This window comes from Oncorhynchus nerka, linkage group LG15 (genome assembly GCF_034236695.1).
Source record: "Oncorhynchus nerka isolate Pitt River linkage group LG15, Oner_Uvic_2.0, whole genome shotgun sequence".
In the NCBI taxonomy this organism is placed as follows: domain Eukaryota; kingdom Metazoa; phylum Chordata; class Actinopteri; order Salmoniformes; family Salmonidae; genus Oncorhynchus; species Oncorhynchus nerka.
Window position 1 is genome coordinate 18,526,008 of NC_088410.1, and position 15,623 is coordinate 18,541,630.

Below are 15,623 nucleotides of genomic sequence, written 5' to 3' on the forward strand. Positions count from 1 at the left end.
ACAAGTGACCTGCATGCATAGATAATAAACAGGTGATTGAGGTAATATGTACATGTAGGTAGAGGTAAAGTGACTATACATAGATAATACACAGGTTAGTCAAGGTAATTGAGGTAATATGTACATGTAGGTAGGGGTAAAGTGACCATGCATAGATAATAAACAGGTTAATTGAGGTAATATGTACATGTAGGTAGAGGTAAAGTGACTATGCATAGATAATAAACAGGTTAATTGAGGTAATATGTACATGTAGGTAGAGGTAAAGTGACCATGCATAGATAATAAACAGGTTAATTGAGGTAATATGTACATGTAGGTAGAGGTAAAGTGACCATGCATAGATAATAAACAGGTTAGTTGAGGTGATTGAGGTAATATGTACATGGTAGGTAAAGTGACCATGCATAGATAATAAACAGGTTAGTTGAGGTAATATGTACATGTAGGTAGAGGTAAAGTGACCATGCATAGATAATAAACAGGTTAGTTGAGGTAATATGTACATGTAGGTAGGGGGTAAAGTGACCATGCATAGATAATGAACAGGCTAGTTGAGGTAATATGTACATGAAGGTAGGGGTAAAGTGACTATACATAGATAATGAACAGGTTAGTTGAGGTAATATGTACATGTAGGTAGGGGTAAAGTGACTATGCATAGATAATAAACAGGTTAGTTGAGGTAATATGTACATGTAGGTAGAGGTAAAGTGACCATGCATAGATAATAAACAGAGTAGCAGCAGTGTTAAAAAGGGGGTGAATGTAAATATTCCAGGTAGACATCTGATTAACTGTTCAGGAGTCTTATGGCCTGGGGGTAGAAGCTGTTAAGGAGCCTTTTGGTCCTAGACTTGGTGCTCCAGTACCACTTGCTGTGTGGTAGCAGAGAGAACAGTCTATGACTGGGGTGGCTGGAGGCTTTCACAATTTTTAGGCCCTTCCTCTGACACCACCTGGTATAGAGGTCCCGGATGGCAGGAAGCTTTGCCCCAGTGATGTACTGGGCCGTACGCACTACCCTCTGTAGCATCTTGCGTCAGATGCCAAGCAGTTGCCATACCAACCAGTCAGGATGCTCTCGATGGTGCAGCTGTAGAAATTGAGGATCCGAGGACCCATACCAAATTCTTTCATTCACTCTCTCCCTTCTCTCCTCTTCTGTCAAAGCACCTGCACACTTCCTGACATGGATTTGACATGGATGGACAGTCCCTCTAGGCAATGCTTACACGAATCCTATGCTTTAAAATCCTAGCGTGACGACACTATTTTTTTCCTCTGCTCTGAGACCGCCATCATTAATGTCATCTGTGGTGACGAGGGGCGTTGTACAAAACAAAGTCATCAGCGAATGGTTCATCTCCAACCGATCAGAGTATCAAAGCCAATGACACATTTTCAAACAGCCGCTTTACCCACGTGTTCTGGCACTGGCCCAACCCATCACTTTCTGGACCAATCAAACGGACCCGAATGTGTCCGCGTTTGGTGAAGGATCGGGGGGGGAGGTACTCAGATCGCGACCAGAAGAAACTAACATCTGTGGGAGTGGCCTAGCGTTTGTCAGGAGCAAGGGGTCTGGTTGCCAGGCAGTTCAAATCTATGGTGGGGAGAGCACACCTCTAAAGAAGGTGGAGACTCTGGGAAAATCTCATCCTCTCTCTCCGCACCTTCTCAAAACCTATTGGAAAAGGTCAGAAGGGAGAGCCTCTGACTTCCTCATCCAATGGGTTTTGAGGAGGAAACGAGGAGAGAGGACACGAGGAAGATGCAATTGAGATTCTCCCTCTACCAGCCACTAGTGTCACCTTTGACCCCCAGACATCAGTGGGTGTGGGATGTCAACACTGATTTAACTGAACCAGACAGGGCCACGATCGGCGTGCTCACCTTGCATCATATCCGTCAAACAGGGACACAGTAGAACCGGGCCACTCAACACCGGTCTGTCCCAATGTCTTGTTTACCGGGAGGAGACGGCAGCCAAGATGCCTGAACGATAAGCAGAGAGCTAGCGGATGGGGCTGGAGGTGTGTCTGCGGGACAGGTGAATTGGGGTGTCTGCGGGACAGGTGAATTGGGGTGTCTGCGGGACAGGTGTGGGTGGGTGTCTGCGGGACAGGTGTGGGTGGGTGTCTGCGGGACAGGTGTAGGTGGGTGTCTGCGGGACAGGTGTGGGTGGGTGTCTGCGGGACAGGTGTAGGTGGGTGTCTGCGGGACAGGTGTAGGTGGGTGTCTACGGGACAGGTGAAGGTGGGTGTCTGCGGGACAGGTGTAGGTGGGTGTCTGTTGGACAGGCATTTGTGGGGGCCTGCGGGACAGGTGTAGGTGGGTGTCTGTTGGACAGGCATTTGTGGGGGCCTGCGGGACAGGTGTAGGTGGGTGTCTGTTGGACAGGCATTTGTGGGGGCCTGCGGGACAGGTGTAGGTGGGTGTCAGCGGGACAGGTGAGTGTGGGTGTCAGCGGGACAGGCGTCGGTGGGTGTCTGCAGGACAGGTGTGTGTGGGTGTCTGTGGGACAGGTGTATTTGTGAGTCTGCAGGACTTCAAAAGAACCGAACGGGGGCTAAACAACTACACAAAATATCTGAATGACAGACTGGGCACTGCTCCCCCTCCCTCTCCTTCTCTATTCTCTGGAATACAAGAACGCAGTCTGAATCCAGGTAGCGAACACATGGAGCACGAACAGCAGAGTCTCTGGCACCACTTCCAACGAGTGTGTGGAGAGAGAAACCCATAGAACGACGCATAGCCTGTTACAATAGAACGGTAGCAATGAAATAGAGCTCATTCTGTTCTGAGCACTGTTCTAGCTGTTGATATCACTGTTCTAGCTGTTGATATCAACTCACAGAGAAAACACACAACCACATATTGGCAATAGATATTTTAGATTCCTTTATTTCGATCGTTTCATGTTTTTGAACTCTTGTAAAACTATTTGAAGTGCACACTGGATTCACAATGGGTTTGAATACATCACAATCCACTTTGAGCCTGGAATTTCATGTTAATAAAAAGGTAGGGGGAACAGTGTGTTGGGGCGTCCGCTCTGTTCTGTATGTCCCTCTATGGTAGCCGTAGTCATCTGATCACAATCCTCATTTCTTACCTGGAGACAATAAAAACATAATATCAGAGGAAATAACAGTTGGATCTTATAAAACTTTATTGAGACACACAAGTCTTAACAACCATGAAAAATGTCCAAAGAAATGTGTTTTCCTTGATCAGCACTGTAACATGTTGACTTTCAGTCAGAAAAACTACTAGGCCTATAACCTGTTATAAACTGTTATTAAGCTTGTTAGGCCTATAACCTGTTATAAACTGTTATTAAGCTTGTTAGGCCTATTATAACCTGTTATAAACTGTTAATAAGCTTGTTAGGCCTATAACCTGTTATAAACTGTTATTAAGCTTGTTAGGCCTATAACCTGTTATAAACTGTTAAGAAGCTTGTTAGGCCTATAACCCGTTATAAACTGTTAAGAAGCTTGTTAGGCCTATAACCCATTATACACTGTTAAGAAGGAAGCTTGCTAGGCCTATTATAGCCTGTTATACACTGTTAAGAAGGAAGCTTGCTAGGCCTATTATAACCTGTTATACACTGTTAAAAAGGAAGCTTGCTAAGCCTATAACCCATTATACACTGTTAAAAAGGAAGCTTGCTAGGCCTATTATAACCTGTTAAGAAGGAAGCTTGCTAAGCCTATAACCCATTATACACTTAAGAAGGAAGCTTGCTAGGCCTATAACCCATTATACACTGTTAAGAAGGAAGCTTGCTAGGCCTATAACCCATTATACACTGTTAAGAAAGAAGCTTGCTAGGCCTATTATAACCCATTATACACTGTTAAGAAGGAAGCTTGCTAGGCCTATTATAACCTGTTATACACTGTTAAGAAGGAAGCTTGCTAGGCCTATTATAACCTGTTATACACTGTTAAGAAGCTTGCTAGGCCTATTATAACCTGTTATACACTGTTAAGAAGGAAGCTTGCTAGGCCTATAACCCATTATACACTGTTAAGAAAGAAGCTTGCTAGGCCTATTATAACCCATTATACACTGTTAAGAAGGAAGCTTGCTAGGCCTATTATAACCCATTATACACTGTTAAGAAGGAAGCTTGCTAGGCCTATTATAACCTGTTATACACTGTTAAGAAGGAAGCTTGCTAGGCCTATAACCCATTATACACTGTTAAGAAGGAAGCTTGCTAGGCCTATAACCCATTATACACTGTTAAGAAGGAAGCTTGCTAGGCCTATAACCCATTATACACTGTTAAGAAGGAAGCTTGCTAGGCCTATAACCCATTATACACTGTTAAGAAAGAAGCTTGCTTGAATATCAAAGTGTTAACAGACTCTTCCAGACATGGAATTCTGTTTAACTATTCAGACTCATCACCATCTTGAGACAAACCAGGATTGGAATTATATTGGCACAAACACACATTAGTCTCTTGACTTCTCACACACACACACACACACACACACACACACACACACACACACACACACACACACACACACACACACCACTACTATGATGGAGAGGGATAGACTGGGAGTGTGTGCGTGTCCTGGTTTAGCTCAAGACGCAGATGAATCTGAAGAATAGACATGTAGACACAATTCCTGGTCTGGAAGCATCTGGAAGAGTTCTGGACTGAAGTGGGAATCTGGTGTTGAATAAAGAACACATCAGAGTAACTGATATAATGGCCTACAGACAACCAGTTAGACAGAGATACATCAGAGTAACTGATATAATGACCTACAGACAACCAGTTAGTCAGAGAGGGATACAGGCAGACAACCAGTTAGACAGTCAGAGAGGGATACAGGCAGACAACCAGTTAGACAGTCAGAGAGGGAGACAGGCAGACAACCAGTTAGACAGTCAGAGGGAGACAGGCAGACAGTCAGAGAGGGAGACAGGCAGACAACCAGTTAGACAGTCAGAGAGGGAGACAGGCAGACAACCAGTTAAACAGTCAGAGAGGGAGACAGGCAGACAACCAGTTAGACAGTCAGAGAGGGAGACAGGCAGACAACCAGTTAGACAGTCAGAGAGGGAGACAGGCAGACAACCAGTTAGACAGTCAGAGAGGGAGACAGGCAGACAACCAGTTAGACAGTCAGAGAGGGATACAGGCAGACAACCAGTTAGACAGTCAGAGAGGGAGACAGGCAGACAACCAGTTAGACAGTCACATAGACAAGCACAAATAAAGAGAAACAGGGAGACAGACAGGCCACGTCTCACTGAAAGCTAAACAGGGTGTCCCTTTCCCCAGACCCATCCACGCCACCAGAAAACACTACGACAATTAGCCACAGCTCCCACGCCACCAGAAAACACAACAACAACTAGCCACAGCTCCCACACCACCAGAAAACACTACTACAACTAGCCACAGCTCCCACACCACCAGAAAACACTACTACAACTAGCCACAGCTCCCACACCACCAGAAAACACTACTACAACTAGCCACAGCTCCCACGCCACCAGAAAACACTACTACAACTAGCCACAGCTCCCACTCCACCAGAAAACACTACTACAACTAGCCACAGCTCCCACTCCACCAGAAAACACTACAACAACTAGCCACAGCTCCAACGCCACCAGAAAACACTACTACAACTAGCCACAGCTCCCACTCCACCAGAAAACACTACTACAACTAGCCACAGCTCCCACGCCACCAGAAAACACTACAACAACTAGCCACAGCTCCCTCGCCACCAGAAAACACTACAACAACTAGCCACAGCTCCCACACCACCAGAAAACACTACTACAACTAGCCACAGCTCCCACTCCACCAGAAAACACTACAACAACTAGCCACAGCTCCAACGCCACCATAAAACACTACAACAACTAGCCACAGCTCCCACTCCACCAGAAAACACTACAACAACTAGCCACAGCTCCCACTCCACCAGAAAACACTACTACAATTAGCCACAGCTCCCACTCCACCAGAAAACACTACTACAATTAGCCACAGCTCCCACTCCACCAGAAAACACTACAACAACTAGCCACAGCTCCCACTCCACCAGAAAACACTACTACAATTAGCCACAGCTCCCACTCCACCAGAAAACACTACTACAATTAGCCACAGCTCCCACGCCACCAGAAAACACTACTACAATTAGCCACAGCTCCCACTCCACCAGAAAACACTACAACAACTAGTCACAGCTCCCACGCCACCGGAAACAATACACCAACTAGCCACAGCTCCCACGTCACCGGAAACACTACAACAACTAGCCACAGCTCCCACATCACCGGAAACAATACAACAACTAGCCACAGCTCCCACTCCACCAGAAAACACTACAACTAGCCACAGCTCCCACGCCACCAGAAAACACTACTACAACTAGCCACAGCTCCCACGCCACCAGAAAACACTACAACAACTAGCCACAGCTCCCACGCCACCAGAAAACACTACTACAACTAGCCACAGCTCCCACGCCACCAGAAAACACTACTACAACTAGCCACAGCTCCCACGCCACCAGAAAACACTACTACAACTAGCCACAGCTCCCACTCCACCAGAAAACACTACAACAACTAGCCACAGCTCCCACGCCACCAGAAAACACTACAACAACTAGCCACAGCTCCCACGCCACCAGAAAACACTACTACAACTAGCCACAGCTCCCACTCCACCAGAAAACACTACAACAACTAGCCACAGCTCCCACTCCACCAGAAAACACTACAACAACTAGCCACAGCTCCCACTCCACCAGAAAACACTACTACAACTAGCCACAGCTCCCACGTCACCGGAAAACAATACAACTAGTGAGACCATCCTTCCCACAAACAAAACAGAAAAACAACCAAAACAGCTGGAGCACCGCGACCACCAGCTCCACCACAACAGAGCAAGCCCAGGCTCAGGAGCGCCAGACAACAGGGGCCCGCAGTGTTTCATGTGGCCCAGAACGGAGAACTCTGACTGGGGCTGCGTGTCAGCAGAGGTCCCCTGGGGGTGGAGGCGAAACCATCCTGAACTAATAAATGTGTGTGTAAAGGGGTGTGTGTACCGTTCCCCCAGAACAGCATCCTTATCTTTTGACTCATCTGATGGTTCTTTTTCAACACTTCCTGTTGACTGTGGTTTTAAAGAGGGCCCTTCGGAGTGTAGTGTGTGTGTGTGTGTGTGTGTAAGAATGTGTTAAAATGGATTCATGTTTGAAAACAGGGTGGGTGACTTTTAGGGCTGCATGATTTGGACCAACATGTTGAATTGTGATTTTTGATTTGGGACAGATATTGCAATTATGAATTGAGATTTTCACTTGGTAATTCCACCAGACATGGTTGTTTTTCATGCAATCGTCGTAAAGTAGGGGATATTCTTCTAATGATTTAATACACGTCGTGTTGCCGCTTGTTGTCGCTACAACTCTGAGGCACTTTTTTGCACAAGACATGCATTTGGTTGACATTGGTTTGCCTGTAGCCGAAATACTGCCACCCCGTTGAAGACGTGCTGAAATACTGCCATACCACTGAAGACGTGCTGAAATACTGCCACCCCGCTGAAGCCTCGCCAAAATACTGCCACCCCGCTGAAGACGTGCTGAAATACTGCCAAACCACTGAAGACGTGCTGAAATACTGCCACCCCGCTGAAGCCTCGCCAAAATACTCCCACCCCGCTGAAGACGTGCTGAAATACTGCCACATCACTGAAGACGTGCTGAAATACTGCCACCCCACTGAAGACGTGCTGAAATACTGCCACACCACTGAAGACGTGCTGAAATACTGCCACACCACTGAAGACGTGCTGAAATACTGCCACATCACTGAAGATGTGCTGAAATACTGCCACATCACTGAAGACGTGCAGAAATACTGCCACATCACTGAAGACGTGCTGAAATACTGCCACATCACTGAAGACGTGCTGAAATACTGCCACACCACTGAAGACGTGCTGAAATACTGAAGACGTGCTGAAATACTGCCACATCACTGAAGACGTGCTGAAATACTGCCACCCCACTGAAGACGTGCTGAAATACTGCCACATCACTGAAGACGTGCTGAAATACTGCCACATCACTGAAGACGTGCTGAAATACTGCCACATCACTGAAGACGTGCTGAAATACTGCCACATCACTGAAGACGTGCTGAAATACTGCCACATCACTGAAGACGTGCTGATATACTGCCACCCCACTGAAGACATGCTGAAATACTGCCACCCCACTGAAGACATGCTGAAATACTGCCACATGTACTGTCTTTGTAAAGCCCAGCGTTTCTCCTACTGTTCTGTCAGTAAACCATGTTTCCCACACTGTCTTTGGTAAAGCCCTAGAGTTTCTCCTACTGTACTGTCTTTGGTAAAGCCCTAGAGTTTCTCCTACTGTTCTGTCTTTGGTAAAGCCCCAGAGTTTCTCCTACTGTACTGTCTTTGGTAAAGCCCTAGAGTTTCTCCTACTGTTCTGTCTTTGGTAAAGCCCTAGAGTTTCTCCTACTGTACTGTCTTTGGTAAAGCCCCAGAGTTTCTCCTACTGCACTGTCTTTGGTAAAGCCCCAGAGTTTCTCCTACTGTTCTGTCTTTGGTAAAGCCCCAGAGTTTCTCCTACTGTACTGTCTTTGGTAATGCCCCAGAGTTTCTCCTACTGTTCTGTCTTTGGTAAAGCCCCAGAGTTTCTCCTACTGTACTGTCTTTGGTAAAGCCCCAGAGTTTCTCCTACTGTTCTGTCTTTGGTAAAGCCCCAGAGTTTCTCCTACTGTAATGTCTTTGGTAAAGCCCCAGAGTTTCTCCTACTGTACTGTCTTTGGTAAAGCCTAGAGTTTCTCCTACTGTACTGTCTTTGGTAAAGCCCTCCCTCTCCTCACCAGCATCTAACTGGGCGCTTTAAGCAGGGGACCCTTGTGATTGGCCAGCATGTGTATGCCATGCAGAGATTGAGAGAGCCCACTTGTGATTGGTCAGCGTCCTCTGTGCAGAGTGAATGAAGGGAGTCCAGGGCATCTCATTAGAGGAGGTAGTGTGGTCTAGTTGTTGTATGAATGAAGGGAGTCCATCTCACTAGAGGAGGTAGTGTGGTCTAGTTGTTGTATGAATGAAGGGAGTCCAGGGCATCTCACTAGAGGAGGTAGTGTGGTCTAGTTGTTGTATGAATGAAGGGAGTCCAGGGCATCTCACTAGAGGAGGTAGTGTGGTCTAGTTGTTGTATGAATGAAGGGAGTCCAGGGCATCTCACTAGAGGAGGTAGTGTGGTCTAGTTGTTGTATGAATGAAGGGAGTCCAGGGCATCTCACTAGAGGAGGTAGTGTGGTCTAGTTGTTGTATGAATGAAGGGAGTCCAGGGCATCTCACTAGAGGAGGTAGTGTGGTCTAGTTGTTGTATGAATGAAGGGAGTCCAGGGCATCTCTAGAGGAGGTAGTGTGGTCTAGTTGTTGTATGAATGAAGGGAGTCCATCTCACTAGAGGAGGTAGTGTGGTCTAGTTGTTGTGAATGAAGGGAGTCCATCTCTAGTGTGGTCTAGTTGTTGTATGAATGAAGGGAGTCAGGGCATCTCACTAGAGGAGGTAGTGTGGTCTAGTTGTTGTATGAATGAAGGGAGTCAGCAGCCCATCTATCTCACTAGAGGAGGTAGTGTGGTCTAGTTGTTGTATGAATGAAGGGGAGTCCATCTCACTAGAGGAGGTAGTGTGGTCTAGTTGTTGTATGAATGAAGGAGTCAGCATCTCACAGTGTAGTCAGTTGTCAGTGAAACAGTCCAGCAGCCCTCTAGAGGAGGTAGTGTGGTCTAGTTGTTGTATGGTCCATCTCATGAAGGAGTAAACAGGGTGGTCTAGTTGTCACTGAATGAAGAGGGTCCAGGCATCTCTAGAGGAGGGTCTAGTCTGTTGTCAGTGTGAATGAAGGGAGTCCAGGGCATCTCACTAGAGGGAGGTAGTGTGGTCTAGTTGTTGTATGAATGAAGGGAGTCCATCTCACTAGAGGAGGTAGTGTGGTCTAGTTGTTGTATGAATGAAGGAGTCCAGGGCATCTCTCTAGAGGAGGTAGTGTGGTCTAGTTGTTGTATGAATGAAGGAGTCAGGTGGCATCTCACTAGAGGAGGTAGTGTGGTCTAGTTGTTGTATGAATGAAGGGAGTCCATCTCACTAGAGGAGGTAGTGTGGTCTAGTTGTTGTATGAATGAAGGAGTCCAGGGCATCTCACTAGAGGAGGTAGTGTAAACAGGGTCTAGTTGTTGTCAGTGAATGAAGGGAGTCAGGGCATCTCACTAGAGGAGGTAGTGTGGTCTAGTTGTTGTATGAAACAGGGGCAGTCTATGTCAGTGTAAACAGGGTCAGTGTGGTCTAGTTGTTGAATGAAGGGAGTCCAGGGCATCTCATTAGAGGGTCCAGAGGTAGTGTGGTCTAGTTGTTGTATGAATGAAGGGGAGTCCAGGTCATCTCACTAGAGGAGGTAGTGTGGTCTAGTTGTTGTATGAATGAAGGAGTCCATCTCACTCAGCCTCTCTATGTGTAAACAGGGTCAGCAGCCCTCTCTATGTCAGTGTAAACAGGGCATCTCAGGTAGAGCCCTGGTCTAGTTGTTGTATGAATGAAGGGGGAGTCAGCATCTCTCTAGAGGAGGTAGTGTGGTCAGGGCCAGTTGTTGTCATGAATGAAGGGAGTCCAGGGCATCTCATTAGTGTAGGTAGGGGTCAGTTGTTGTATGAATGAACAGGGTCCAGGGCATCTCACTATGTCAGTGTAAACAGGGTCAGCAGCCCTCTCTATGTCAGTGTGGCCCTCTCTATGTTGTGTAAAAGGGTCCAGGGCATCTCTATGTCAGTGTAAACAGGGTGGTCAGCCCTCTCTATGTCAGGGTGTATCTCACTAGGTCAGCAGCCCTCTCTATGTCAGTGTAAACAGGGTCCAGGGCATCTCAGCCCTCTCTAGTCAGTGTAAACAGGGTCCAGCAGTCTCTATGTCAGTGTAAACAGGGTCAGCAGCCTCTCTATGTGTAAACATCAGTCCATATGGCCTCTCTATGTCAGTGTAAACAGGGTCAGCAGGCCCAGCAGCCCTCTCTATGTCAGTGTAAACAGGGTCAGCAGCCTCTCTATGTCAGTGTAAACAGGGTCCAGCAGCCCTCTCTATGTCAGTGTAAACAGGGTCAGCAGCCCTCTCTATGTCAGTGTAAACAGGGTCAGCAGCCCTCTCTATGTCAGTGTAAACAGGGCCAGCAGCCCTCTCTATGTCAGTGTAAACAGGGTCAGCAGCCCTCTCTATGTCAGTGTAAACAGGGTCAGCAGCGTGGCCTCTCTATGTCAGTGTAAACAGGGTCAGCAGCCCTCTCTATGTCAGTGTAAACAGGGTCAGCAGCCCTCTCTATGTCAGTGTAAACAGGGTCAGCAGCCCTCTCTATGTCAGTGTAAACAGGGTCAGCAGCCCTCTCTATGTCAGTGTAAACAGGGTCAGCAGCCCTCTCTATGTCAGTGTAAACAGGGTCAGCAGCCCTCTCTATGTCAGTGTAAACAGGGCCAGCAGCCCTCTCTATGTCAGTGTAAACAGGGTCAGCAGCGTGGCCTCTCTATGTCAGTGTAAACAGGGTCAGCAGCGTGGCCTCTCTATGTCAGTGTAAACAGGGTCAGCAGCCCTCTCTATGTCAGTGTAAACAGGGTCAGCAGCCCTCTCTATGTCAGTGTAAACAGGGTCAGCAGCCCTCTCTATGTCAGTGTAAACAGGGTCAGCAGCCCTCTCTATGTCAGTGTAAACAGGGTCAGCAGCCCTCTCTATGTCAGTGTAAACAGGGTCAGCAGCCCTCTCTATGTCAGTGTAAACAGGGTCAGCAGCCCTCTCTATGTCAGTGTAAACAGGGTCAGCAGCCCTCTCTATGTCAGTGTAAACAGGGTCAGCAGCCCTCTCTATGTCAGTGTAAACAGGGTCAGCAGCCCTCTCTATGTCAGTGTAAACAGGGTCAGCAGCCCTCTCTATGTCAGTGTAAACAGGGCCAGCAGCCCTCTCTATGTCAGTGTAAACAGGGCCCTCTCATGTCAGTAAACAGGGTCAGCAGCCCTCTCTATGTCAGTGTAAACAGGGTCAGCAGCCCTCTCTATGTCAGTGTAAACAGGGTCAGCAGCGTGCCCTCTCTATGTCAGTGTAAACAGGGTCAGCAGCCCTCTCTATGTCAGTGTAAACAGGGTCAGCAGCCCTCTCTATGTCAGTGTAAACAGGGCCAGCAGCCCTCTCTATGTCAGTGTAAACAGGGCCAGCAGGCCTCTCTATGTCAGTGTAAACAGGGTCAGCAGCCCTCTCTATGTCAGTGTAAACAGGGTCAGCAGCGTGGCCTCTCTATGTCAGTGTAAACAGGGTCAGCAGCCCTCTCTATGTCAGTGTAAACAGGGTCAGCAGCCCTCTCTATGTCAGTGTAAACAGGGTCAGCAGCGTGGCCTCTCTATGTCAGTGTAAACAGGGTCAGCAGCCCTCTCTATGTCAGTGTAAACAGGGTCAGCAGCGTGGCCTCTCTATGTCAGTGTAAACAGGGTCAGCAGCCCTCTCTATGTCAGTGTAAACAGGGTCAGCAGCGTGGCCTCTCTATGTCAGTGTAAACAGGGTCAGCAGCCCTCTCTATGTCAGTGTAAACAGGGTCAGCAGCCCTCTCTATGTCAGTGTAAACAGGGTCAGCAGCCCTCTCTATGTCAGTGTAAACAGGGTCAGCAGCCCTCTCTATGTCAGTGTAAACAGGGTCAGCAGCGTGGCCTCTCTATGTCAGTGTAAACAGGGTCAGCAGCGTGGCCTCTCTATGTCAGTGTAAACAGGGTCAGCAGCGTGGCCTCTCTATGTCAGTGTAAACAGGGCCAGCAGCCCTCTCTATGTCAGTGTAAACAGGGTCAGCAGCCCTCTCTATGTCAGTGTAAACAGGGTCAGCAGCCCTCTCTATGTCAGTGTAAACAGGGTCAGCAGCCCTCTCTATGTCAGTGTAAACAGGGTCAGCAGCGTGTAAACAGGGTGGCCTCTCTATGTCAGTGTAAACAGGGTCAGCAGCCCTCTCTATGTCAGTGTAAACAGGGTCAGCAGCCCTCTCTATGTCAGTGTAAACAGGGTCAGCAGCCCTCTCTATGTCAGTGTAAACAGGGTCAGCAGCGTGGCCTCTCTATGTCAGTGTAAACAGGGTCAGCAGCCCTCTCTATGTCAGTGTAAACAGGGTCAGCAGCGTGGTGGCCTCTCTATGTCAGTGTAAACAGGGTCAGCAGCGTGGCCTCTCTATGTCAGTGTAAACAGGGTCAGCAGCGTGGCCTCTCTATGTCAGTGTAAACAGGGCCAGCAGCCCTCTCTATGTCAGTGTAAACAGGGCCAGCAGCCCTCTCTATGTCAGTGTAAACAGGGCCAGCAGCCCTCTCTATGTCAGTGTAAACAGGGCCAGCAGCCCTCTCTATGTCAGTGTAAACAGGGCCAGCAGCCCTCTCTATGTCAGTGTAAACAGGGCCAGCAGCCCTCTCTATGTCAGTGTAAACAGGGTCAGCAGCCCTCTCTATGTCAGTGTAAACAGGGTCAGCAGCCCTCTCTATGTCAGTGTAAACAGGGTCAGCATGCTAAAGAGGGAAACTACAGTCTCATCAAATAGGAGACTGAACAGATGGACTAGGAATTGCCAATCCATTCATTTTAGGATGAACTCTCCCTTTAAAACAATTATAATAATTTGGTAGGTGCTTATAATTGTCCTATTTCACACTTGTAGTGTGTAGCAGTGTGTGATTGGTTAATGTGTGTGTAGCAGTGGGTAGCAGTGTGTGATTGGTTAATGTGTGGGTAGCAGTGTGTGATTGGTTAATGTGTGGGTAGCAGTGTGTGATTGGTTAATGTGTGTGTAGCAGTGTGTGATTGGTTAATGTGTTTGTAGCAGTGTGTGATTGGTTAATGTGTGTAGCAGTGTGTGATTGGTTAATGTGTTTGTAGCAGTGTGTGATTGGTTAATGTGTTTGTAGCAGTGTGTGATTGGTTAATGTGTTTGTAGCAGTGTGTGATTGGTTAATGTGTGTGTAGCAGTGTGTGATTGGTTAAGCAGTGTGTGATTGGTTAATGTGTGTGTAGCAGTGTGTAATTGGTTAATTAGGTTAATTGTTAATGTGTGTAGCAGTGTGTGATTGGTTAATGTGTGTGTAGCAGTGTGTGATTGGTTAATGTGTGTGTAGCAGTGTGTGATTGGTTAATGTGTTTGTAGCAGTGTGTGATTGGTTAATGTGTTTGTAGCAGTGTGTGATTGGTTAATGTGTGTGTAGCAGTGTGTGATTGGTTAATGTGTGTAGCAGTGTGTGATTGGTTAATGTGTTTGTAGCAGTGTGTGATTGGTTAATGTGTGTGTAGCAGTGTGTGATTGGTTAATGTTGTGTGTAGCAGTGTGTGATTGGTTAATGTGTGATGTAGCAGTGTGTGATTGGTTAATGTGTTTGTAGCAGTGTAAGGTAGCAGTGTGTGATTGGTTAATGTGTTTGTAGCAGTGATGGTATCGTGTACAGTGTGTGATTGGTTAATGTGTGGGTAGCAGTGTGTGATTGGTTAATGTGTTTGTAGCAATGTGTGTGATTGGTTAATGTGTTTGTAGCAGTGTGTGATTGGTTAAGTGGCTGTGATATATGTGTAGCAGTGTGTGATTGGTTAATGTGTGTGTAGCAGTGTGTAACATTGGTTAATGTGTTTGTAGCAGTGTGTGATTGGTTATTGGTTAATGTGTTTGTAGCAGTGTGTGATTGGTTAATGTCCTTGATGTTTAGCAGTGTGTGATTGGTTAATGTGTTTGTAGTTTGCCCAGTGTGTGATTGGTTAATGTGTACGGTTGTAGCAGTGTGTGATTGGTTAATGTGTGTTGTCTCGATTGGCATGTGGTGTAGCAGTGTGTGATTGGTTAATTCAGCCTGTGAGGTTGAAGAGGCGTGCTGCGCCTTCTTCAGCAGTGTGTGATTGGTTGTCTGTGATGTGTAGCAGTGTGTGATTGGTTGCTACCCTGTCCACTACTGGTTCCATCGATGTGTGTAGCAGTGTGTGATTGGTTAATGTGTTTGTAGCAGTGTGTGATTGGTTAATGTGTTTGTAGCAGTGTGTAATTGGTTAATGTGTGTGTAGCAGTGTGTGATTGGTTAATGTGTTTGTAGCAGTGTGTGATTGGTTAATGTGTTTGTAGCAGTGTGTAATTGGTTAGTGTGTGATTGTTAATGTGCGGTAGCAGTGTGTGATTGGTTAATGTGTGTGTAGCAGGGTGTGATGACGAGCTTGGAGGTTAATGGTGTAGCTGTGTGATTGGTTAATGTGTTTGTTAGGCAGTGTGTAATTGGTTAATGTGTGTGTAGCAGTGTGTGATTGGTTAATGTGTGTGCACGGGCGGTAGTCAGCCATACCTTAGCTTTCTTGGGAACAGGAACCTTGAGAGCATCCAGCAGAGGATTGGGGTTAAGTGCTCTGAGGCGCTGTTAGGACACAGCCGTCTGGGCCTGCAGACGTTTAAATGTCTTACTCACCTCGGCTGCAGTGAAGGAGAGACCGCATGTTTTCCAGTCAATGTATTGAACCAGTTATTTAGTCTGCCTG

The 15,623-nt window shown here is 47.1% G+C and overlaps 1 protein-coding gene across 1 annotated transcript in view; it reads right to left on the bottom strand.

Moving 5' to 3' along the window:
- Positions 1–2,883: 2,883 nt before the first annotated feature.
- The window catches only part of aspscr1 (ASPSCR1 tether for SLC2A4, UBX domain containing), a 41,549-nt gene continuing 28,809 nt past the window's right edge, over positions 2,884–15,623 (bottom strand). The window contains 1 exon segment of the mRNA XM_065000672.1: positions 2,884–3,121. Coding sequence (XP_064856744.1) covers positions 3,111–3,121 — 11 coding nt within the window. The 3' untranslated portion in view covers positions 2,884–3,110.